This window comes from Fusarium redolens (genome assembly GCF_020744475.1).
Source record: "Fusarium redolens strain MPI-CAGE-AT-0023 chromosome Unknown BKA55scaffold_20, whole genome shotgun sequence".
NCBI classification, from domain to species: Eukaryota; Fungi; Ascomycota; class Sordariomycetes; order Hypocreales; family Nectriaceae; genus Fusarium; species Fusarium redolens.
Window position 1 is genome coordinate 252,038 of NW_025763683.1, and position 25,931 is coordinate 277,968.

A 25,931-nucleotide genomic window follows, 5' to 3' on the forward strand; every position below is an offset into this window, starting at 1 on the left:
GCATTTAGAATTGTCTAGCCCATGATTGAGTTCTTATAGCCCACATAAGCAGCGCGCTCTTGTAGTGCCCCAAAGCTTTGTGCAACGCTCCGCAAAGCGCCTCGTTGAAAGCCTTGGCCACAACAACACAGTATGTCTCCTACTCATTATGCAGTTCCAACCTTATGCCAGCAGCTGCAATGGACCAATCAGGCCACCTAGTGGCAAACCTAGCAACGGCATTCGCGTCAGTCAATTATGCTCAGAGATAGCCTGAAGAAACAGCGAAGGAGTAGAAATGTAGAAGTCTTAAAGGCCTTCCTCCAAGAAGGTGTAAGTTTATTATAGCATCGGACCATGAGATACAGTCAGCAAAGACGCGGGAATAGTGGCCCGGAACTCGGCAAAGCGTCATAATCAAGACGTCACTAATCCACTTTGACCCAGAGGGCCCAATGCGCACTTGCTATTGTTCGCAGAACATAGATCTTTCATAATCTCTTAAAAACTAACTCTCAATTTGCGTAACATCAACATGACAGATACACTCAAGCCATATTGCATCTCTCAGCTCGAAGGCGGACATCGTCCCGGCTCCGATGCCATCTTCAACTCTCACAGCAAAGATGACATCCTCTCCACCCTCAAAGAATGGAATTCTCGGCGCATTCTTCTAGTCCATAGCAAAGCTCTCGCCAAAAACACACCGGTGATTACTGATCTCAAAGAAGCTCTTGGGGACTGCCTCACCAACGTCAAAGAAGGCGTCGGCTCTCACTCCCCATACGGAGATGTCATCGACATTGCCCATCGCATCACAGAGCACAAGATAGACTGTGTCATCAGCGTCGGCAGCGGCTCTTACTCCGACGCCTGTAAAGTCGCGCGTCTAATGTCCGCCACTCTTCCCAAAGGATTTAGCGAGAAAGACATGGAAGATCTACTGGATCAAGAGAAAGGCGTTGCGCCGCAGGATAAAATGAAGAAGGCGGAGGGCGTGAAGCTCATTCTTGTTCCAACGAGCTTATCAGCGGGAGAATGGAACCATACCGCGAGCTGTACCAACAGCGCTGGGAAAAAGCAGCATTTCTCGCTTCAGGATGGCGGTGCGCCGGATTTAATCCTCATGGATCCATGGGTTGCGAGAACGTCGCCCGACAAATTGTGGTTAAGCTCTGGAATACGTGCTGTTGACCACTGCGTTGAGACGCTATGCAACCCCGAATGCAAAAAGCATCCTGATGTGCAAGAATGGTGCGAAAAGGCACTGCGAGACTTGGCCAAAGGGTTGGTTGAGTATAAAGAGGGACTGGGCAGGGGAAAAGAAGGTGAAGAAGAACTTGTGCATGGCGTGAGCAAGTGTCAAGCCGGAAGTCGCATGGCGCTCATGGGCTTTATTATTTACAGAGTGAACATGGGCACCAGTCATGCAATTGGGCATCAACTGGGTAGTGTTGGGAAGGTCATGCATGGTATTACGAGCTGTATTATGCTTCCGCCTGTGTTGCGATACACCAAGGCGCGAAACCCTGAGGCGCAGAGCAAGATCGTGAGGATCTTTAATGAGACGTTGGGATGGGAAGAGACTGAGGCGGGGGATTGCGTTGCACGGCTTGTCAAGGTTACAGGGCTGCCGAGTACGTTGTGGGAGGTTGGCGTTACAAGCGATGAGCAGATTGAGCAGATCATCGACAAGACCATGACGGATGTCATGTTCTCGTTTGGCAAGGTCTTGACTAGGGAGGAAGTATCTGAGATTGTATACTCAACTAAATAAACCTTACGCCGATGCCATGAACAAAATGAAGACAAGAGACTACAGTACAAAAGGGTATCCTGACAATCTAGGGGTATCACTAAATGAAAACTACTATCTTATCCTTCCATCCCGATCCAAAGGCCACAGCACCAAAAGCTTCCGCATCCAGTCCCAATACTCCGTCTTAGCCCAATTCTGCAGAACCTGCAACACATACACGATCTTATAAACGCCCATCGAACTCTCCGTATCGCCGATCGCATAGAACCTCGGATTATCTTCGCCGTATTTCGAAATGCTGAGGAACCAGTTCTGCTTGTGGATGATGATGCCCGGGAGGAACTCGGGAACGTCATACGGATTTTCAATCATGGAACTGAACGCTTGATTCGGCCATTCCATATCAATCTTCTCTCTCATCCGCATCATGCGCTTGAGCCAACCCCAATGCGCGGCGAATGCTGTTCGGACCCGCTGGAGTTCGCGGTCTGTGTTCTGCGAGAGGGTATGGACGTGGAACGCTATTGGTCGCTGGGATCGGAGGGATTTGAGGTCGATGTGGTTGAAGGTGTTTCTGACGAGTCTCTTTTGCATATCGTCGATGCAATCGGGCAACATGCCGACGAGCGGTGTTTCTACGTAGACGCAGAAATCGGGAGGTGGCGGGTTGTCGGGGTTGGTATGGTACTCTGGAATAATGATACCATTGTCGCTAGATATCCCAAGATCAGGAACGAACAAGCAATTGAGGGGACTGGAGATTGTACTCACCTGCATCGGAAATCGAGGAATAGTGGCCAAGGTTCATCCCTGTACGAAAGCTCGAGAACCTTGTGAACAACCTCCTACATCATTATTCCAGCTCGAGATTCAAGTCAAAGAGGACTTTGACGCGTCCTGATTGGGCTGTTACTCGTGTTTTCCTCTTTCACTTGAAAGGGGCTACTTGGCGACATTGCCGCGACTCCACTTTCAACGATTGCAGGGGCGCTTAATCATTTCATTGGCGCTCTGGTTCTAACCCTGGACGGTTCTCGTAGAGTTTGGGACGGTAGCTCAAAGCCTTGCAACATATACAATATAATTAAAGTTTGATTACGGGATTCCACGCGAACAGCGCGTCTTTGACGCGCGCTTTTAGGACAGGTCCTAACTTTGTAGAGAGAACAGCCCTACTCAAGCATTATTATCAGAAACGCACTGCGTTTCCTGTTTTTGACCAATCATCGTCTAAAGTTTCCGACCCATATTTCTTTTAATGGAAACGCAGTGCGTTTCCTATGCCGCACTAATGGAAATTAAAAACCTAAAACATGAAACGCGATGCGTTTTCGTCGGCTAACCCTTATTAAGTTTAATAACTTGATCACTCTAGACCTAAACAACAGCATTTTACTATTATTTACTAAACCTGGTATATCTATCGTCTTTATATAACATCTACTTAATCTCCTCTACTTTATCCTATCTTATGTACTTTTCTATGCTTAGTCATAATAGACCTCTTCCCTGTTTATGAGCAAAGTACCTATTCTACTTTATCCCCAGTAAAGGTGTAAAAGCTTAAGACGCTCGGCCTTTATTATAATTCGCCAGAGGAAGCTATTATATATACTAAATGCGGTTTTGCTTTAAGTCCTAAACATGCATCGGAGCATCCCGGCAAAAAGCATGGCATTACTAGATCTGCTTGGTATAGCCTTAAGCCCCTCCTATCCTTATTAAACCTCCTAGATCTAGATACCTTGGTCCCTAGGCTAAATAGATTATAATATTATCTATACCTTATAATATAATAAGGCTATTTATATAAGTACTATAGTCTTTATTTTACTAGCTAGAAGGTTCTAGAGGATTACTTAAGGGCTAAATATTATAATAAGTTAAAGCTTATAGCTAGAAAGAATAGCTAATAGTACTAGCTATAAGATTATATCTAGTAAGAAGTTTTATTCTAGAGCTAGATAGTAAATAATACTTAAAGGTTATCGCTTATTAGTATTAATAAAGATTTTAATAGTAGGTCTATACCTAGTAGTATTCTTCTATAAGCTAATCCTGATTTTATTAAGCTTTTTACTTAGAAGCTATTTATTAAGGAGTATGCCTATTTAGGAAATTAGTAAAATAATTATTAAAGATATTATAATAAAGAGATATTAGCTTCTTCTGCCTTATAAACTAATTAATTATAGTATATAGGCTAGGAAATAATATTTAGAAATATATATTATAATATTCTAGTTTACCTTATAGTATTACCTTATTATATAATTAATTAACCTTTACCTCTTAGTATAGTAAAAAGAAAGGCAATATTTAATTTAATATATAATAAGTATAAGCTAGTATTTATAATAATTATATTAAATTATCTCCTAAATTATTATAATAAGATAATTTAAAAGATAAATATTTACTTAAGAAGATAGCTTTATAATAAGTTTTTAGATTACCTTTATAAAATGCTTTTTAAGTTAATTATAAAATTATCTTTTAAGAAGATTTATTAAAAAAGCTTAAGTGCTTTATCTACTTTTAGCTTTAATTATTTTAATTATTATTAATAATTTTATGAAAGGTTATAAGATATTAATTAAAAAAGTATTAGTTTAAAGCTTTATAAGAGCTTTAAAGAGATAATATATAATAGTTTATAAAATATATTAACTTAAATCTTACTATTAATTAGGATAAAGGGGATTATAAGGATAAAGAGGGATATAAGAATAAAGATAAAAATAAGATCTAAGATAATAATTATAATAATAATAATAAAAATAAAGGTAAAGATAATAAAAAATATAATAAAATAAAAAATAAAAGTTAAAAGATAGTAGCTATAAATATAGGTAAACTATTTAATAATAAGTTAACTTTTACTTAGTTTTTAAATAGTAAAGAGGACTGCTTATAAGACCTTATAATTAATGCTTTATTATACTTTTATTATTTTATTATTAATAAAGATTTTAAAGGTAGTATTATAAGCTTAATAATACTAATATACTTTAGTATTACATAAGGGCTCTTAACCTTATATAAAAAGAAATACCTTAAGCCTTATTAATTTATCCTTATCTTAGTAAAGCTTATATATTATTCTTAATTAGTATTTCTTAAGTTAATACTTTTATATTTCTTATATTATTATAAAGAAGTTATATATCTATTATATTATAGGCTATTATAAATACTTAATATAGCCTACTATAAGTATATATATAATAATATATTAACACTTATAGGCAAGTTCTTAAGTCTCTTATTATATAATAATACTTTTTAATAGTCTTAAGGATTATCTTTTTAATTTTATTAAAGTAATAATAATAAGATCCTATCCTAAGATAGTAATTAATAACTTGTAATAATAGACTTTTATAGCCTAGCTAGTAAAGTATTATACTTAATTACAATATCCTCTTCCTATTTAATATATAATTAAAAGCCTACTTATCTTAATTTATTATTAATTTAAAATAATCTATTAATAATAATATTAGACTATTTTTTTATATCTAATCCTATTAATTAGCTAAAGAATACCTATCTTAAGTTATTACTAAGAGTATATATATCCCTAATTAATAGCCTACTTTATTTATAAGAAAAAAATAAAAATACTTAAGATATTAAAGCTACTTATTTATACTTAGAAGTCTATAATAATTATTTAAAAGGACTTATAATACTTCTTAATATTAATAGTAGCTAGTTTATATAAATTTTAAAGTTATTAATTTTAAAGTATTTTAATACTACTTTAATAAAGTAAGATGTTAGCTTATAAGATAAAAAGATATATTTTATTATTAGGTATTATAAGGCTTAATTAGTAACTAATAATAAGTTTTATATTATATACTTCTTCTTTATACCTATCTCCTGGCTTATATTTTAATATCTTATTTATATATAGCTAGTTATTATAATAATCTTACTTAAATATTTTAATATTAAGTATATTAATATATTTCTTTTTTAATTACTTTCTTAAGTAAGGCTAAAATTAATAATACCTTAAACTATCTTAATATTTATTAAGGACCTTTAGTAATAACTATTATGAATAAAAAATAGCCAAGACAGTTTAACAGTGCTTTTCAACAGTACCGACAAAAGAACAGACACCGCCCTAACCGGTGACTTTGACTGCCACCAGAGACCTCTCGGCGGCCGTGTGTTTAAGATGACTCAAGATGCTGCCACCAAGCACGGCTAGAGAGCTCTTCGTCGCGACCGGAATGCCAGCCATGGACAACGCTTCCGTCGTGTGGTCGCACGCATGTGATGAAAGAGAACTGACCTAGCTCAACAGGACTCAGAAGATGGGGGTACAAGCCACCACGGGAGCCTTTTGAATGGCATCGATGGCAGTGGCCGAAGCAGAGACCAACATCCAGACAGTATGCGAGCAGCACGCTCAGGCTGGCGTAGGCGCTTAACCTATCCCTTTGAGCGGTACAGCCTTTCAGCGGGGTCACGACAGGGGTGTAGGACCAATCAAAATGAATAAAACTAACGGTACCTCTTCCCACATACTAATTTGTATGATGGTAAAAGTCCCAGCAGTTTTGATTGTTACAAAGAGCTACCTCACAAACTCGACAGCCGTACCAGGTCTGCCTACCTGAGCCTCCTCGATGCCGACTTTGTGTATTAGCTGTTATCAGCTGTGAGAGAGTATTTTCAACCTTCCTTTTTTTAAAAGGTCGGGGCTGCCCCTGCCTGAAGCCTTTGCAAGCAAGGCTATCTGAGAATATCCCCCTGTTGACATGATTGATATCTCTTTGCAGGTGATTTTACCGTGACTGGGTATCGTTCATGTCCTCCTCTTTCCCTGCCCGAGATCTCTTCCTTGCGCCGCTTTCTTGGGCATATTTGATGAATAGGGCGTCAGAAATGCACCTCTTCCAGCTCTCCAGGGTCTTGTAAGGCGGCCACCGCGGCTGTGAGGTCTTGAGCTGCAAAATGAAGCTATTCGCAAGTGCTACATCAAGAAGGAAGGACCAAAGGAGAGCCTGCCACGGGCCACGGCGAAATCGGTGCTCATAGCTCGTATAGGACCTTATCTGACCTCCTCGGTCTACATGATTCATTTCATCATTATAAGAAGCAGATACAGTCGGTATAGGAATAACCTTTATTACGGCATCACCAAAGGTCTCCTGTATCGGCTTGGATTGTGCCCCTTTGTCGGCAGGCTTCTTCCTTCTCTTTGGGGTGCGTTGGTCATCGGCACCGCTGTATACGGTAGAGAGAAATAACACGAGGCTATTATCCTTCCAAGCGATTTGAGCGACCTAGGAAGGACGAATTAGTAAGGGAAATGCATATAAACAAGTCCCTCGGGCGTACGAGGTCATCTATTGTAGGGATCGACTTTACTTCATTATACTTAAAGCCTGAGGGCAGCTCAAAAGCGGTTGTGGTAGGATGTCACACACATGAAGGTTACGGGGCTGTACATTTTAAAGCCTCAGGAGCTTGACCCGGTTGTCCCTCACGAGGCCCCTAAAAGTGAAGAGCTGCCACGCCGGAACGGCCCGTGTCAAAGCCATCGCTGCCAACTTCCAACAATTTTCCAATTTCACCTTTTTAACTTTTCTCGTCACTCTCTTGCGTACACTTGGGCAGACTAACTCATCATATCGTTCTTCAAAAAGATTACCAAGGAGCTCGAGAATCTCGGCATCGGCGACAAGAAGGAGGAATCCGCCGGTCCCTCTCATACCGCTGAGTCCAGCGAGGGTAAGTTAAGCCACGCGGGATTCGAACTACCGCATCTTAAACTTGACCCGAGTTGGGCCCTGGTGTCGACTGACACTCTGACAGGCCACCGCCAATATGACTATCAGAGCCGGGGCCAAGGAGGACCCCCCCTGCTCAGTAATATGCAGCTCCTCCCCAGCCCCAATACCAGCCGCCGTCTGACAAGCCGCCTCTGCCTGAGGGCTGGACTGTCCAGTTCGACCAGCAATACCAGCGTTGGTTCTACAGAGAGCTGGCGTGCAACGTCCTGAGAAAGAAAAGGCAACACAAGGGAGAGGGAAAGGAGCTACTGAGCAGCTTATCGCTCTCAGCAATACACCAAGCGTCGTTATTTGCCTATGTGATAAACTATCAAGAGGGAGTATCACGTCTTTGTGGATAATCTCTTCTCCTCAGCAGCTCTCTTCCGTGCCCTGCGAGATCGAGGCCACGGGGCCATAGGCCGAGCCCACCCTAACTGTGGCATCCACAAGGACCTAAAGAGGGATATAGAAAGGGATAAAAGCGGGAAATCGGGCTACAAATTCAATCAGGTCAAGGTCATCCCGACCGCTGACGAGCAGGTAGGGCCTCCTGACGCATTTATATGTGTTTCTCTTACTGATATGTTAACCCCCCCCTTAGGTCGCTCAAATCGCGTGGAAGGATAACAACCTCGTGCTCTTCCTTTCAACTGTATTTAACGGGGCCGATGATCAACGCATTGAGAGAATAAGGAAGAAGCCGGGCGGCCAAGCCTCACATTCAAAGCCGATACAGCAAGAATTTGGTGAGGATTCTCTAAAGGTCATTTCGATCCCGACTGTTGCTGCTGCTTATAACGATGAAATGAATCACGTTGACCGAGGTGACCAATTGAGGTCATATACAACCTATGATCACCGCTTTCGCCGTGACCCTTGGGCCTTGGCAGGCTCTTGCTTGGTCTTTCCTTCTTGAAGTAGCACTTATTAACAGTTATATCCTGCAGAAAAGGGGGAATCCAAATTGGAAGGCATACATAACACCAGAAGAGTGGAAGAAATGCATTTATAACGCCCTCTTTAATAGATACGGTCACGAAGCTCAAGGAAGAAAGAGGAACCGCACAGGGAGGGAAGAGGACGAGGATGATCAAGAAGAACAGCGAAAACACATAGACAGGAAGATCAACCATATCAATCGACACATTAAATCAGATTGCGTAGCTTGTAAGGGCTTCAGGCAAGGGCAGCCTCGACCCAAGCGCAGAAAACGGGGTGATTTACAACAGATCTCGGGTAACGCACAAAGCAGCCATCGAGCGGCCCGGGCAGGCAGACCCGATATGGGTTGTGCCGTGTGTCATGTACCAATTTGTAACCGCAATGACTGCTGGGACTTTTATCATCATATAAAATAGGTGCGCAAAGAAGTATCCCGTGTGGGCTGCAATTTGATTGGTCTGACCCCCTTGTCGTAGCCAGCTTGGAGGGCTATGCCGACTAAAGGGATAATACGATCCTGATATGAGCCTGATCCGGCTAGACTTGAGCCCCCCCCCCCACTGTAGTAAAAAGAGGATTAAAGAAAATACCCAACCGGGCTAGTCAATCAGGCTCAAGCTAGTAGGTGTTGAACAGGTGCTGGGGTGTTACGTGCAAGCAGGGATACTTTAAGATTACGCACCGAAATGGTAGAACCTTCAAGGGGCAGAACGTGGACCCAACACAACATGAATACACGAATCTGCATCAATAGACCGAATACACGTAATGTCTGACAGGATACGAAAACTCGACTTGTTCGGATCGGCGTCCATCATCATCGACCTCTGGCGGTTCATGGTACGACACGCTCTGCATCACGGAGTATTCCTTGTCCACAGCAGGAAGATCCCCATCGGCCGGCTGCACGTACATGAGTCCATACATGCCGTTGGCGATGCAGACAGGTACTGGTGCAGCTGCGCATTGGTACACGTACAGTCCTGGGTATAGCAGCCTTAATCGACCAGTTTTGGTCTCATTTTCCGCGGCTGTAGTCACTGCCGCGCCTCCACCAGGTCCAGTAAATGCATGGTAGTCAATGTTTGGATTGCTTGTCGTATCCTTGTTTGTGAGCGTCAGCTCCTTTCATTTCCATCTCGACACTCGCATTAACACATACTGTGGGCCAAGTCACCTTCGATGATATGAACTAATCACGGCGACGGATAGTGAAAAGGAGAGGGTCGGTCCATAAACCTCTTCGGATCGGGGGCGTATCCTAGTGAAGTGGAGCCTTTTTAGCATCAGATCATAGACAGGCATCTAAGCGAGAAATCTGCGTATCTCCGCGGCATAGGAGCCTTCTCCACGGAGAATCTTGATCTGGCCAAACCGCCGTGCAGGGGTATCAACAAATGAGAATGTTTTATTACTCATCGAACAGCAAATGCACTAATACGCAAAGCGTCTAGCTCAGGCTAATAAGATTTCAAAGTTCCAGGATGAGACAGCTACCTCTAGAGCAGAAGGTCATAGCGGCCAAACTATGGAAATCACCCGAGAAGACGGTTTAGCGGCTATGGTGTGGAAACAACTTTGGCCAGTGGTCCAAGACACCAACGAGGGGGGAGAGATTGTTGGGAAAGGAGAAAGGGAAAAAAAAAAAAAAAAAAAAAGTCGGGAGACGGCCGGGGTGCCAACTAGATGGACGCGTCGGCTGTTCGCCAGCTGGTGTTAGCAGGACATAGCTGCTGACTAAAAGCAGCTGAAACATAGTAGAGAAGTCCACCAAATGAATGTGTTCTGGTGTTATCCTGCGACGCCGGAGGATAGAGCACATCTGCCGAGCAAGATGAAACGTTCGTCCAAGAGTTATGAGTCTCGGGTCTGATAGCGGCTGTTCCGAGTATGGAACCGTGCCGCCATTATGCTGTGATCCATTCCACGAGTCGCCTGTTCTCGCACCCCTGTTCTCCGCGTCGTCAATTCTGGATGAGGCCCGCAATCTGCCGCTGCCGCCGAACAACAGCGACCCTGGAGAACAGTGTAGTGCTTGGCAGCCCTCGAACCCGTCGAACTTCGGGACCGTCGTTATCAGCCCAACCCCTGGCGTAAGTTGTTCGACATCCTCGCGCACGGTGTGTTGCTGACTCCCGATCTTAGCATCTCTCCCCGCCGGGAGCCGACGAAACGATGCCTCACGACTTTCCACCGCCAAGGTTCAACCAAAAGCTGCCCTTGATCCATGGGGTAATTGACAACGGGGATACGATACCCAAGGCGCTAGGAACACCGAAGCGACTCTCGTCTCGCTTCGATATTTCCATCTACAGAGCGCTTGAGTATCTTCCAGGTTTCCGACGGCGGGAGCTGTTCATGCAAAAGATCAACCAGTGCAATAACATCTTCGGATTTAACGACGCGCGACATGTTCTATATGAGCTCCTCGACTATATTGCTAACAACAGGCAAGTCATCACGGGGTCTATGTACCCGAGGGCGGTCCATATGTTCGCCAGGAATCTCTTCCGCCCCAATGAACCCCCAATATGAGATATTCGATCCAGAGGATGAACCAGTTCTTGAGGTTGCTTGGCCGCATATCCAGGTCGTCTACGAGTTTTTCCTACGCTTCATCGAGAGCCCGGATTTCAAGACGAATATTCCCAAGGCCTACACCAACTACAGCTTCGTGCTTCAGCTTTTGCAGCTATTTGATTCCGAAGATCCCCGACCGATGCGCCTGGCTTGAGCTTTTTAAGACGCCCACCATCCCTGCTCATCCTACTCGACCTCCTCGGTCTACTCCTCCTCGGTCTCCTTTAGTCGTCATGATTCCAGAGACGCGAGTCCCACCTCTGCGACAGGCCACTCCTCAACCCGAAGCACGAGATCCTGACCTTCCGCCAACACCGCCAGGAGGACCCCGCGTTCCTCCCCCCCAACCCAAACCGCCGCCTTCTCCTCCGCACACAATCCGTGATTGCGAGATCTGCGTGATTGGGGGCGAAGAGAAGAGGGAAGGGAATGTGATTGATGAGTGACGGGACAGGCCCACGCTCCACCCACGGGGTGTGCAGTCCAGTGAAGAGGATTGGCGCTTGAACGGCGGGTTCGAGCGCTTTACATGTAATTGGCCTGGGGAGGAGGGCGGTTGAAGCGGATTTCTCGCGGCAAGGGTCAAGGAGAGTTGCTTCCGGTTTTGATGCCAAACCTGCGGAGCGATGGAGATGAACTTCTGGGTTCCGAGATTTTACCCTTTTAACACCTCAGGATTATACTGTAACAATATCAGAGACCCGCCTGCCTCAGAACCTTCTCGCCCGGACAAGAACCACCGGCTCGGGAGTGCCTCGAGCCAGTCCCTGTTGTCCAACGTCAATCTGGACTGCGCTGTCGCTATCCAAGCTGCTTCGGCGAACCACCCACCGTCCCAGCCTTACATGGCCACAGGCCCCAACCAGCCACCTCCCATCAAGTATCCCGTCACGGCAAACAACATGCACCAAACATCCTCGCGCTTGCTACGCATGACGGATGACGGCCAGCCGTTCACGAGGGTATGTTCGATGGTTCTACCACTTCCGCCTGCGTGGCCGTCTTCGTGCGTCATTGTGCGGCCTTCCGCGCTCGATGCCCCCCCCCCCCCTTTTTTTTTTTTTTCTTTCCCTGAAACACCGCCTCCCGAACCCTTTCTCGCCAGAGCAATGGCTGATTTTGGTCGTACAATAGGACATCATGGATTTCTTCTCCACCCTCGTCGTCAGTCTCTTGCCGCTCTCGGCCCATCGCGTCCGGTTGACCAAGGTCGAGTAGCGTCCTGCACTTTGATCGACTGGTTGATAAGATATCCACTCCGGTGCCGGTCCATTACTCTCTTGGGCATGAATAGAAGGGGACGAGATGTCCGGGTAGCCGAGTTCTCGAGCTAAAACTTTCTCAGTTGCAGACATGAGCGAACAGTTTGTGAGCCTAAGCGGTTCTACCGATTGCTCTCGCAATTTTTATACGACAACCAAATCGAGGTGCAGATTCTAGACCAGTCTAGCCAAAGTCGCTAGGTCAAGGAATTGATCTTTTTCTCTAGAGCAGTCAGGCAGTGCTGGTGGCGTAGCCCAAGTCATTTATTGCTCGTTCCCTGCCGTAACTTGGTGAGTGGAGGGAACAAAGCCATCTGCAAGTGAAATGCCGCGCTCGGTAATTTGATGTGTTGTTGGTTTGCGACAAGTCCGGTACCTGAGACGGCACCACCCGTGGATTTGCAGAGAGCAAGGGTCTCAGTTTAGACGGTCTACCACCGGTTCGGCAAAAAGTACTAATTCTATTAATCATAAATTGATCGATGCCCTGGGTATTCTTTCTATATGGAAGGTTGACGACTTGGATTCCAGGAATACATTAGTCGTACCAGTTTGGTCAAATTCCCATCCAGAATTGCTTTAGGAAAGGTTGCCACGTGACGGAGTATTTTGTCAATCTGGAGCATTTAGCGTCGCATCGAAGAACCGCTGGTTGCTGTCAGACATTACGTGTATTCGGTCCATTGATCCAGATCTGTGTATTCATCTCGTGTTTTGTCAAATTCTGCCCCTTGAAGGTTTTACCATTTCGGTGCGTAATCTTGAAGTATCCCTGCTTGCACGTGACTCCCTAGCACCTGTTTACAGTTGCCTCCGTTCTCCACGACCCAAGAGCGAAAAGAATGCCGCGACTCTATCACACAAAGTCCAAGACAGGATGTACGCGATGTCGAACACGAAGAGTCAAGGTCAGATTCAGCCTTTTCACAAATGATCCGCTTGTATACGAAGCTATTGTAAAATACAGTGTGATAAAGTCAGACCGACTTGTGTAGGTTTGCTTGTATTACCTTGGTACAGTAGGAACTCCATGTTGAGCTAATGGAACATGGTGGATGCCTTAAGCATCGCGTAGAGTGCATCTACGTTCGTGTTACAACATCAACACAACAACCAGTACCAGCACAAACCTCAGATGTCTCCAGAATTCAACCTGGATCAGCATCATCACCAGCCCATGGCAGTGTTACCTCGCCTAGTCACACTCCCTCAGAGAGTCGCTAACACCGATATCTCGAGCTTCGTCTTTTACACGTCTACATGTCAGAAATATGCCCTCAAATTGCTGGAACACATCTCCTCATGCTCGAAACACTATGGAGCAAAGAGGTACCAAAGCTAGCTCTGCAGAACGAGACACTTTTGAACGCTATCTTGGCCTTATCATGTTTTTACTTGTCTACAGAAGGCAAAGATCCAGACCCCGAGCCCCAAGCAGCCCGCGCAAGCCACCCTGGAGCTGCCATAGAAGCACAGCAAATGTACCTTTCAGGCATGACCAGGGAGAATGCTGATATAGCATGCCTTGTCTCAACCCTGCTTGCGATTAATGCATTTGCAAATTTGATGGTTCGCCCCTTATCCCCTCATGAACCACCCTTTCATTGGTTGCAAATGTCCCGAGGTCTTGGGAGTGTCTTCCGAGAAGCAACATCCCTCTTACGCAACGATCTAGATGCAAAGCTGAGGACTTTAGTTATGGACAGGTCTTACGTTAGCCCTGATATAGTCTTTAATAAGTCAAACCTTCGCAGTTTGGAGCATCTATTTTTCACGAGGAGAAGGTTGAAGATGACGGAGATGCAGAGGCATATGAGAAGGTGACTTGCTGGATTGGCTCTGTTGTAATACAAGCAAGAGAGGCTGGAGAGCATCCAAAAATGATCGCCAGAAGGCTGACATCCTTCTGGGTCCTTACTCCAACGCGGTACATCGAGTTGTTGCAGCTACTTAGACCACGGGCTTTGGTTCTTTTGGCTTATTACTTCGGGCTGGCCAGCTGGTTCGATAATTTCTGGTGGATTGGTTCGTCTCCAACAAGAGAGGTTAAAGCGAGAAGGCCCATCTAGGACCTGATTGGCAAGAGCTTATGTCGTGGCCTACTGAGCAACTGACGAGACAGCCTTATCAGGGCTGAGAAAGAAATGGGGAGACCTCGACCTGAGTCTAATGAATTTGGACAAAATCTCTTGGGATGCGATGATACAACTATACGAGTATTATGACCAAGTTTAACCTATTTATCTCGAAAACAACCAAGGGCAACTAAAGTCTGATTTATCATAATAGCACTTGATGATCAACGTACTTAGAACCAATCGTTGTTTATATTGCGCAGTAGCGCTGAGTGAAAATATTGATTGAACTTGATTGTTAATTATTGAGTTGAGAGTTCTTCTCGGGTTTATATCTCTAGATGTTTTCATCTAGGACTTTGAACTCTAAATCTAGGACGTTCAGACTAGCAGTCAGAATCCTGAAGGGAAGGGGATCCCCAGATTTTCCAACAGATAAGCGAAGGGCGGATTTTCTAACACCCCATCTCAGTCAATATTAATTACACCACCACAACATCTCTAATTCTAAAATACTACTCGGGATCATTTACATAAATCATATATCCCTCTCACTCATCCGCAAATTGTGTTCGGGCTTGCCGCACCTCTCGCAATTTGGTTTACTTGCTTGGTCCACTCCAGGCTGACTACCACTCCTGTCCATTTCCTTCTCGATCTCCTTCTTTACACCATTCTGAGATATCATATGTTGCCCTGTTTGAACAGAAAGCATTCCACCAAGTTGGAGACTTGTTCTTTTTGCCCTCCGACATGGCGTCGAGAGACTGAGTTGATTAGCATCGCCACCAATCGAGCCGAAATAGAAATGTCTGATGCACGGGCCCGTTGTTGAGTAAAGGAGACTTGATTCAGGATATATCGTCTTGCAGTGGGCAGCAACACATACACCAACTTCGCTCCCGATAAGTTCCAACTCATCTTTTGCATATGATCAAGGACAAAGATGGACGTTGCCCAGCTTCTACAGACCATATTAGACGAAATTTGCGAGAAGGGAGATGACGCCATTAACGGGCTCATTTTTCTTGGTTGGTGGTAACTCTAGAGGAGAGAAGGCCCTGGCATTAGGATATCCTTTCGTCAAACATACAAATCGTCACCAGCATAGATGCGGATACTCTCCACATCGGCTCGATTCGGAGATGCAGTCCTTGCCACACGCTGCTCAGGTTCTCGTGTTTCTGCCTTTCCGACAATAGACTACTCCACGACGGTGCTGAGAACCCGAGCCACGGCGCGTTGGGGCGAGGGCCAAGTGCTCGCAGGACGAGCGGAGGTTAATATTTCCTTGGAGGGGGTTCGCGACGGGGTCGATATGTTACCGGTGCCAGAAGCAGGAGTGTTGGTCTGTTGTGGCTCCGGTGTAGTGGTCAATCCGCCAACAGATAGGGACGCAGCTGCAGCAATATGCTCGAGAAGCTTCTGATGGACGCGGATTCGTCGGTTCTCTGCCTGTTCCAACTTCATCGCCCAGTCATCAATAGAGGCATTCAGACTCGCAAGTACCTCCTCCTGTTTCAGCAACAACTCATGGCTGAACTTGGCGATATGAGGAGAACGCAGGTACTGGCAGATGCGTGAGTGGAGGTTTCGGTGGCCTATGCGGAGAGCATTGTAGGTATGACGCAAGTATTCAGTCCTCTCATCCAAGTGACGGAGTTCCTGTAGAATTATTAGTTGGGTTCCGCTGGCAATACTGACTATATGACTGACCTTAGAAAGCGTCTCGATATCCGCTGCCTTAAGAATATTGAATCGCCTTACCTGGTCGAACGCTTTCTTTTGAAGTAAAGTAAGTTCAGACTGCTCGAGTTGCTCAGAGGCATCGGCATGCTTCAGACCAATAGGCAACGGTTCAAATGCCTTTTGCTCCGAGCTTTTGCCTCTCTTCGGCTCTGATATCTGGATGAATGGACCGTTGTTGGTGCCTAAGCCAGGTTCCTCCCTCGGTAGGACTCTGCCCATGATCCCCGATGATTCCAAGCCACCCTTTCGGTGGCCTCGGGAGACACTACCTGCTTCTGTCGTGATGGTGGGAGGAGTGTAGCGTCCATCCCATAGCTTAAGAGCCGCGGCACTAGACTCCATTAGTGGTGCTGAAACAGGAGTAGGCGGCGTGCCGCAGGACGTGGCATTGGCCGATGCTGACTTAGGTGCCGTGAGATCGGGTATAGAAGACTTGGGTATGGAGGCCGTGCGGCTTTGGGGCGATCCATTGATGCGACCAAGTCTAGGAGAATCATTCCTAGTAGGGAAGTAGTTGAGGGATTGCAGGCGCTGGAGTAAGGGTAATGGTGCATCAGACTTGGGGTTGACCAGGGGGTCAAGGTACTTCGGCGAGACGGTGGCTATGCCTTGAGGGCATGCCTGAGGAGCCTCTTTGCCGTGAGACTGAGGCTGGGGACTTTTATCATCGCTGGAGATGTAAAGTGAAGTATCTGTAAGCAGATCCTTTCCGAACGAATTACAAGGGACACTAATAGAGCGCGCGTGGAAGGGCGGGCGTCCAGGAATAGCCGCTGGTATTCAGTCAGTTCTCAAAATCAAATGCTAGGCTTGGATCACGTACGGGAATCAATGGTAAGGCCTTGAACTGCTGTCATGGGCCCAAGCTCTGGTACACTGATTTTGCGCTGTCGGACCAAACTATACTGGTCGAGCCTCTTTTTCAGGCCACTGGGAGCTAGCGCGAGCTTGTCTATCTTATCACTCGTTGGCACCGACAGTGTAGAAATAGCTTTCTCGACATCCACGCCTTTAGTCCTGCTGTTCAGGACCGGCAACCTCCTCTTCTTGGGGAAGAGCTGGTACTTCCGCAGTGGGTCAGGCTGTCGCAATTCCCAAGTAAATGGCATCTCTGGATGAAGCTGATTCTGAGGAGATAGGATAGGTAAGTCTGGGATAAAACGAAAGACTTAAAGTGTCGAGGGAGTTGCGATCATACTAAGTCATTTGAGGACTGAGAGGGTGGCTTTGTTACATGGGTGGCACAAATATTGACGACGCATTTAGCAATGTGAGCCATCGTGTCAATATAATCCTATTTGGTCGAGGGGCTAGAAGGGGAAGTAGGTCAGTGCTAGGGATTGATGGCGCCGGCTTGATATAATATTGCCGCCGATGTTAGGGCGGCGAGCCTAGCATTGGTTAACGGAGATACTGTAGGGTGGAGTGTTCCGGCTTTGACGAAGCTGGTAGGACGTGGGTGCAATGTCGGTTGTGGGATTGATGGTATATAGCAAATCGAAGTGTGGATTGCAACCCCAAGACTGGTTTAACGCCATGATCGCGCGCCGTCGAGTTGGGTTCCTTAGCTGGTAGCTGGGCATGCAGTCACCGGAAGACAGGTTGTTTCATTCATCTGCCCCTGTTGATGGCCATGACTGAATAGTTGGGGCCGCTGACCACAGCCATGGCCTGGGGACGACGTTGGACAAGAACCAAGAGGAGGTGCCCAGGCCCGATGCTCACCCCCGCCATCAAAACAAAGCCATACATAGAAGGACGCAAACTGCCTAGGGTCGGGCTAGTAGCCAAAAACGGAAAAGATTGGCAGGGCCTGTAGAGAACAGACTAGGAGATTGCCAATGGCCGCCAGTCGATACCTCGTTGGTAGTCTTGCTCTATCACACATCATCTCCCGTCACAGTGGTCCCCAAGTCCCCAGGAGGTCCCTGGGGCCACGAGGAGTCGTGTAACCGAGGCAGGGCTTACCGCCCCACCATGATGCTCGAAGATGAAAACCCCCCCTGGAGACTGACAGTCTTGGCATGCTGATTCTTCGAGCGAGGGCTGAAATATCGTACAAAAATCTTCCTATCAATCATCGTCATTGATATATGAGCCGCCATGGCTCGGGCGGGTGTTGATGATGTTTGAAAGAATGGAGGGCTCGAGCAGAAAACGGAGTCAAAATCAGCCAATATTGATAGGCGCCACTATTGCCATGACTCAGGTACGGCAACACCTTACGTTTTGGGCTGTCATGGCCGTTCCGAGGCAGTGGCGCTCGGGGAAGGTGCGTTTTATAGCAGGTCAAATCTGGAAGGAGAGCCAAAGAAGGAGATACACCTGGCGCCGATCTAGTCCATTGGGTTACTTCGCTTAACATCCTCCCTCTTTCTTGGTCACGTTTTCTCGAATAAAGCCAAGTTCAAGTTTCAAGGGTCTAGAATTGGCCAATTATCGTTACTTTAACTTGTTAGATCAGAGCTCGATTTTCAGCCTTTGTCAATGCTCAAAGCTCAAAGCTCCGACATGACCGACGATCCAGATCGACCTGAATCCACTACCATGCAGTACCCACCCACCGGTAACACGATCTACCGGTAAGCAAAAAAAGAGTTTCCCCATACAAACTGCCTTTTTTCAATAACACGGTTCTGGGCCCAGCCTGGACCTATCCCGCCAGGGTAAGCACCATCTTGTCGAAAATGTCATGTTGATTGATTGTATCACATTGCTTTTGAGGTGACGTAAGTGGCTTAGACGCACAGAACCAATGTAAAACTCCTACGGATGGCTCTCCATGACTTGGCCTCCTGGAACCTCCATGAGATCTTTTACCTACATCAAACCCCTGCAACCGTCTTAAAAATGCCTCGCCAATCTTATACATAAGATGAAGTTGCCGAAGCAATGTTAGATGTCACAGACAACGACCTTTCCCAGAACCAATCCGTCCAGAAGCACGGCATGTCCCAGACGACTCTTTCAGACCGATTAAGAGGTCTACCGTCAAAACCTGAGGTCACCCAGCCTGCCCAGCTGCTATCCAAATCTTATGAGTCCAGATTAGTCACCTGGATACTTCGATAAGAGGCCTTGGGCTATGCTCCTTCTCACAGTCAAGTTCGCGCTACCGTCACTGCCCTCCTACGACGGCAGGGAGAGGCCTATCGGCGTACACTGGCTAGCCAGGTTCATGAAACGGCATCCACCCATAAAAACGAAGATAGGAAAACGTCAGGAGGCGTCTAGGTTCAATCCTTTTACCCCAACCGCCGTCAATTGGTACTTTGATATCCGCGAGAGCGAGTATGGCTGGATCAAGCCTGAGAATACTGTTAATGTTGACGAGAGCAGAATTATGGCTGGATTTGGTGAGTATTTGTCGTTTCTCTTAGTAGACCCACTGATTTATTCCGATTCTAGGTTTGGATTCCTTGGTTATTGGCAGTGGTGACCCTAAGAGGAAGGCCTTCCTCAAAGGCCCTCAGTCCCGTGCTTGGACTAGCTTTCTCGAAGCCGTGACTGCAGATGGCCGCCTTCTGAAACCGGGGATTATTTTTAAAGGCAAAGAGCTTCAGTAATAGTGGTTTATTGATGAGCTTAAGGAGGTAGCCGACTGGTACTATATCACGTCCGACAATGGCTGGACAGACAACTATATCGCAGTCGAGTAGCTCAGAGAGGTCTATCTTCCCCAAACGCAGCCGGAAGATGAGTCCTATGCGAGGCTTATTATATTAGATGGTCATCGAAGCCATGTATCTGTGCGTATCTGCCTGTTCTGGATCTTGTGAATCGAGAATGTCGTTGACTCTAAATTCAGGATGAGTGGATGGCTACGTGTTTTTTGAACAACGTATATTGTTGTTACCTTCTGGCCTATTGCTCCCACGGCCTTCAGTCGCTGGACAATGGTGTATTCAATACCTCAAAGGCTGCCTATCGCAAAGAACTCCAAAAGTTGATAAGCCTGACTGATTCTGCACCGGTAGATAAGGTCAACTTCATCAAGGCTTATGCCAAAGCCAGGGAAGTGGGCATGACGAAGAAAAACATCCTCTCAGGCTGGAGAGTGACTGGAAACTGGCCAATTTCTCGACGTAAAGCACTCAGACATCCTGAGATCCAGCCAGACAAGAAGGAAACGACGCTTGCATCAGACAGCCATAGAGACGGGCAAGTCGACTCTGACAATACGCCAAAGACCAGCCGTCATATCAGGGGTCTGGGGAAGAACAAGAGCCCCTCAACCAGAAGACGGTACTCTGTGATATCGAAAGGGTTCGAAGCGCAAGAGTCAAAGATCGCTTCGCTAAGCTCTAGAGTAGCCAGTCTAAAGGAGGAAGTCGGCCGGTTGAGTAGAGGCAAGAAGAGAAAGGCGATACCGAATCCCAATAAGAAGTTCATGACATTAGCCGAGACACTAGTGGCAGGTGAAGCTATTTCTAGCCCAACCCAGGCAACTGAAGAGACGGAGGCTGCTGAGGAAGTGATCGAGGTGGGAGGAGTGGAAGAGAATGAGGGCTCAACTTCGGAGGTGGAAGAGTTACCTGTCGCACGCACCCGCGCAGGCCGCACAGTTAAAAAACCAAGAGAATATTGAAATTCGAATGAATTTCAATTGAATGATAGGAATCAATTTGTTTTTCGTATTTTGGTGACTCTTGGTAAGGGGGTCGAAAAATAGCAGTTTGTATGGGGAAACTTCTTTTTTGCTTATCAGTAGAGGGGTCTTATCGGTAGAGGGGTATCGCATGGTACCACTTATCAAGACAAAAGGACCCAATGCGGAATACAGTTCATCCCTTGAATTATGACCTGCCCTGACTTACCCGTTGAAGCTCTCGGCGCATATCAGAGAGGCCCAAACCTAGATGGCGAGACAATGAACCAGTGAAAGTATCATTTTTTCTACTACTGCCCGATGACAGAGGCTGTTCACACCTTTCCTTTGGTGGTTGATGCAACGTGATGTGATAGTATGCGAACCAAATGGCGCGCGTTGCCCTTGGAAACTCTACAACCACACGTTGGTTTGGCAAACGTTTTTTTCTGATGCCCTCCCTCTATGGCATGTCTCACCCAAATGCAGGGCTCTGTCTTGACCATGTATGACTTAGACAACGTCATTATTTGTCGTTTTGTGCTCGAAATTAGTCTTCTTTTGGCGTGCTTAGTGTGGCGTTGTGCCCTACCCTCAATCACGAAACTCATACACAAAATTCCAGGGACCCCAGCAAAAAACATCTTTCTCAGCCTTGGCTGTACCAATGCACTGTGCTGTCCCTATTCTAATCATAGACGGGGGTGAGAGAATTGTTAAGAGATCCAGAAAACAAACTCGGAGCAAATGGGCCGTATATGTCGACCATGGCTATTATCGTCGCTGCGGTTGGACATAAGAAACCTAAACTTCTGGAGAAAGGGGTCGTCAACAACTAAGCGCAACTATCCGCGATGATGTTGGCGGGCGCCCGGGAATCTAGCCGGAACTCTATTGGCGCCAGAGAACTCAATTCTTTGGGGGTCAAAGCACCATAGTAGCGGGCTTTTTTTTTTTTTTGGGCGCTGTATGTGCGAGAAGCCTAGCACCTGTGGACGTGCGCTTGTCTTCTCGTCTCTACCACCGGGAAAGCACAGTATTCTCACTGCAGCCAGTTCCATGAGGCAAAATCATTCGGCAGTTCTTGACCCTACATCCACGTTTAGTAAGTGGCATACAAAACTCACTGCTGGACCAGTTAAGTGCGTCGTTGGGCGAATAGGAAGGCGTACGGCAGCTCTGAGCCTAACAGTTGGGCCCTCATGGCCCTCGGGCCAGCCACCCGACAATTGAACGCAAAAATTGCCTAACTGATACAGCCAAACCAATCACGTTTAGCCAGGTTCGTTCCGGAGATCTGTTCGTCTTTTTTGCACCAATTTCATGAGAGAAAGGTCGTATCCTAATCCCATGGGCCTACATAGAGAATATGCTGAACGGTGACGGCCGTCATGCTAGGGACCGTGCTCTTCTCCTATCCGGCAACACCGTCATTGCTGGCGACTTTTGCCATCAGAATGACATCCGCTCCAGCTGTTGGGTCGTTGATTAACCTATAGATAATGTTTTATCCCTGTTGTGTTGAAGGCCATGTTAGGAAGATTCAATCCCCCGGCCCTGCGGATCCTTGGTCTCATTCTTTCTGATCCTTTTACATCTTTCCTCTTCGTCCCGTTGGAGAATTGACATACGCCTATGCTATCTTTGATCGACCGCATCTTCCCTAAGATGACTAGCCCCTGCGCGAATTACTATGTAAGCTTCCATTCCTGACTCCAAGTCTAGATTATTGATCACGAACAGGGCTCTGTCAAGTGCCGCAATAGTGTCCTGATATTTGGTACCCGGTGCGATTTCTGTCTGGTGTGGTCTTCCCAGGCGCAATTAAGTCGTTCCCACGCTGACCCCGAATATGCTACTAGACCGCAAGCGCTGGGATGCCGATGAATAATTTGCTGCCACGCACCTCGACTCCATCCAACGAATATGTAAAATCCATGAATGAGAACTTACGGAAGAATAAGGCGGCTGCTAGTAAGGAGGACACGGCATACTGGAAGAGAGCCTATGCTGCTCCTTAGCCCATTCAGAAACTTGTATATCCAGATGAATTGGGATTCTGAGACGACAATAACACTATCCCTTGAGTTGTGTTGAACCTCCCGGCCGTACCGGGCCCCACATCCCCACATTTGTCAGGAGGTACATCAGGGGAACGTAGTGCTGCGTCATCAATTGATTCCACCTTTACCATCGTACAAGTTATTTCGAATTGATTAATGACATCTCGATCAATACCTATAGATTCATCCGCAGAGGCTCTTAATGCGTACGATGATAGTAGCTTCATCAACGAAGATAATAGCCGTCAAGAGCATCAGGGTGATAGCACCTAGAGACCAGTTTTCCCAACTGCTAAGGACCGAGGCTTCAATTTTCAACCATTCGAGGTGCCGCGATGAGAGCTTCTCGTTAAGGAGCTACCCTAGAACACGCTGATATTTTTCCAACACTTCGTGGCTCACAACCTTCCTTTGACATCACACTTTCTTGGCATACAAGTGTTAAGAAAGTGGCCCTGTCTACACCTAAACCCTTAACAAGTGCACAACAAACGCCTCAACTTGCCCCTTGCGCAGTCGCTAGCCGCGGCGATGGCTTCGTCTATGACGATCCCGCCAGCTGCCCCGGACCCCTTCGATCTGGGGATCCACACTCCCGCCAATCTGAACCGAGGAGCCCGTGCAGCCCTCTTGCAGAACAGCCCTGCGGCCGTGAACGGCACCATTGGTGTTTCACCCGGTCCCAGGCGGATGGCTCAGACACCATCCTCACCACTCAATGCCGCTACCATCGCTGCAGCTACGGAAGGAGCTGAGCGTGCCAGCCCCTCATCGGCTTTTGAACAGCAACCAGTCTCTATCATCGAATCAGCCAATAATCTCGCGCGCGAACGCATAGAGGAGTACAATGCCAAACTTATGGTATTCCAGGCCTTCTGCGCCAAGTTCGAAGAAGCCGCACAACAATTCACCACCGGACCGCAACGACGTTTCGCTCAACAGTTTGCCGACAACTTCCTCGACTCCTGGAAACGAGAGCTCTCCAGTGCCAGACCTGCTATCCCCAAGCCTACCTACAGCAGCGTAGCCGCTGCCTCGCCTCCCACTGACCGTGACCGTCTAACCCACAGACAACAACAACATGGACGCCGCCAAACAGATCCACCTCATCGCCAAGGGCAACAAACGACCATCGCCCCACCCCAACAAGACCTCCGTGTCTTCATCCGTCTAGAGGCCGGGGCTCCGGCCAGGGCCCACAGTAGCTATGCAATCCGAACCCTGATCCAGGAAAAACTTGGAGCCGTCTCGGACAAGATTCGACAGGTGTTCCAGGTCAGATCGGGATGGGCCGTCCTGACTGCCGACTCTGCAACACGCGACTTTCTCGTAGAGAAGCAGGCCGAGTGGGCGGCTGAACTGGGAGCCACGACAGTAGAAACGAACAAGGCATGGTTCACCTATGTGGTCTCAGACTTCCCCACAAGGCTGACCGACTTTCACGGTAAAGAGGTGGATAGTGACAGCATCGTCAGCGACGAGATAGAAATCCAGACGGGGCTCAAGCCTGTTGATATACGTCCTTCGCGACAATTCTCGGACAACCCCTTGACCAAGACCCTGCTTGTGTCCTTTCTGAAGCCCACAAAGAGATTCTGGTCGCTCTTTGGCAGCAGCGCGGCGAGACTGATTGACAAAACCGACCGACCTAGACAGTGTGAAACGTGCTGGGGCTACCACTTTGCTCGCAACTGCCATAGACAGCTAGTTTGCCAACGCTGTGGTAAGACTGGCCATATTATAAACAACTGCACTGCACCAGAGCAGTGCATCAACTGTTTAGGCCCTCACCAGGCCAGCTTTCTTAGGTGCCCAGCTCGGCCAAAGAGAGTGCACGGCGTCCTCCGCCGACTCACTAAAGAGCAACGAGAACATGTCCGGACAGTGGGCGCAGAGACATACCGACAACGACACCTAGCACAACAACCAGAGTCGCATCTGGAAGCCCAACAAAGCGACGACATCGCATCGCACGAACAGCCGAGCATTCGTGGTCCAAGTCCAGCGGCATCAGGAGCACCCTCGTGCATCATGGTGGCCACAAGCCCTCAGGCGGGCTACGAAGCGGAGGAGGAGCCCGAGCATCCCCGACCAGGCTCACCGCGAAAACGGCGCATAGTTCTTATCACTCGTCCTCTTGACCAGGAATAGATACTCGCAGACACGAAAGAACGACAAGAAGCCGCTCAGGATCTTTCAGGCTAACGTCGGCAAGATCCCCCCGGCCCACGACTGCGCCCTGGCGCTGGCCGACTCGGAGCGATACGACATCGTCCTTCTACAGGAGCCGTGGACTTCTCACACAGACACTCGATCCCTGACCAAAACCCACCCTGCATACGATGCATTCACGCCTGTCGAGGTGTGGAACAGCAACGACACCCGGCCTCGAGTCATGGCGTACGTCCGACGAGATCCAAGGCTCTTGGCTGATCAGATCCGGCCTTTTCAGACCCGGGACATACTCTGGCTTACGGTCAATGGCATGACGGTAGTCAACTTCTATCGCCAGAATGACGAGAGGGACGCCCTGAACACGCTGCTTCGGTGGCCTGTCCCGGAACGTTGCCTTGTTGCCGGCGACTTTAATGCCAGACATCGTAGCTGGCAGATAGGTCATGCCACCAACCGCGGCCGAGACATCGCAGACTGGGCATCAGATAATGATCTCAACCTACTCAACACCCCAGATATTCCAACAAACCCATACGGCAACACGATCGATCTTGCCTTTACCAATATGCCACTGGCCGAAGCCACCGTCGAGGACCATCTCGCCACTAGCTCTGACCATTTCACACTCAGCCTGACCCTACCCGACGCCAGGCCAGCCCCAAATCAACCGGGCCGGATCCGGGTGACGACAGAGGATGAACTTAAACGGTTCGCTGAGCTTGTTGAGCTAGGAGCCGCTGGGCTTCCTACGGCCGACTTAACTGCACCCGAGCTGGACGAGCTTGCCACTGCAATCGTGAATCTCCTGACATCGGCAGCGAAGGCAGCCGGCCGACCCACGCGGAAGGGTGGACGCCCAGCTCCTTGGTGGACGGAGGAGTGCGCCGGCGCCGCGGCTGCCTTCCGCGCCATCAGACGACTCTACCCTCTCGGCTTCAACCAGGATGTTCAAATCGCCAAG

At 47.5% G+C, this 25,931-nt stretch overlaps 5 protein-coding genes across 5 annotated transcripts; 3 read left to right on the forward strand and 2 right to left on the reverse strand.

Moving 5' to 3' along the window:
- Positions 1 to 514: 514 nt before the first annotated feature.
- On the forward strand, positions 515 to 1,756 carry BKA55DRAFT_524576 (uncharacterized protein; the record flags this gene model as incomplete). Its single annotated transcript, XM_046188726.1, has 1 exon — positions 515 to 1,756. One exon carries the CDS (start codon positions 515 to 517, stop codon positions 1,754 to 1,756), a length of 1,242 nt encoding a protein of 413 aa, XP_046043602.1.
- BKA55DRAFT_193331 (uncharacterized protein) lies at positions 1,721 to 2,740 on the reverse strand. Its single transcript, XM_046185086.1, has 2 exons — positions 2,510 to 2,740; positions 1,721 to 2,450 (listed from the first exon to the last, which is right to left on the reverse strand). The coding sequence occupies exon 2, from the start codon at positions 2,354 to 2,356 to the stop codon at positions 1,850 to 1,852; it is 507 nt and encodes a 168-aa protein (XP_046043603.1). The 5' UTR covers positions 2,357 to 2,450; positions 2,510 to 2,740; the 3' UTR covers positions 1,721 to 1,849.
- A 7,542-nt stretch (positions 2,741 to 10,282) lies between these two features.
- Positions 10,283 to 11,349, forward strand: BKA55DRAFT_193344 (uncharacterized protein). Its single transcript, XM_046185087.1, has 2 exons — positions 10,283 to 10,571; positions 10,624 to 11,349. Exons 1-2 carry the CDS (start codon positions 10,335 to 10,337, stop codon positions 11,011 to 11,013), a joined length of 627 nt encoding a protein of 208 aa, XP_046043604.1. The 5' UTR covers positions 10,283 to 10,334; the 3' UTR covers positions 11,014 to 11,349.
- Positions 11,350 to 13,013: 1,664 nt separating this feature from the next.
- On the forward strand, positions 13,014 to 14,457 carry BKA55DRAFT_667406 (uncharacterized protein; the record flags this gene model as incomplete). The annotated part of the gene is made up of 6 exons (XM_046197831.1): positions 13,014 to 13,228; positions 13,288 to 13,311; positions 13,344 to 13,505; positions 13,560 to 14,073; positions 14,112 to 14,365; positions 14,407 to 14,457. The coding sequence occupies exons 1-6, from the start codon at positions 13,163 to 13,165 to the stop codon at positions 14,455 to 14,457; spliced, it is 1,071 nt and encodes a 356-aa protein (XP_046043605.1). The 5' UTR covers positions 13,014 to 13,162.
- A 1,141-nt stretch (positions 14,458 to 15,598) lies between these two features.
- BKA55DRAFT_695901 (Up-regulated during septation-domain-containing protein) lies at positions 15,599 to 17,253 on the reverse strand (the record flags this gene model as incomplete). Its single annotated transcript, XM_046200213.1, has 3 exons — positions 15,599 to 16,060; positions 16,112 to 16,917; positions 16,968 to 17,253. The coding sequence occupies 3 exons, from the start codon at positions 17,251 to 17,253 to the stop codon at positions 15,599 to 15,601; spliced, it is 1,554 nt and encodes a 517-aa protein (XP_046043606.1).
- Positions 17,254 to 25,931: the final 8,678 nt, after the last annotated feature.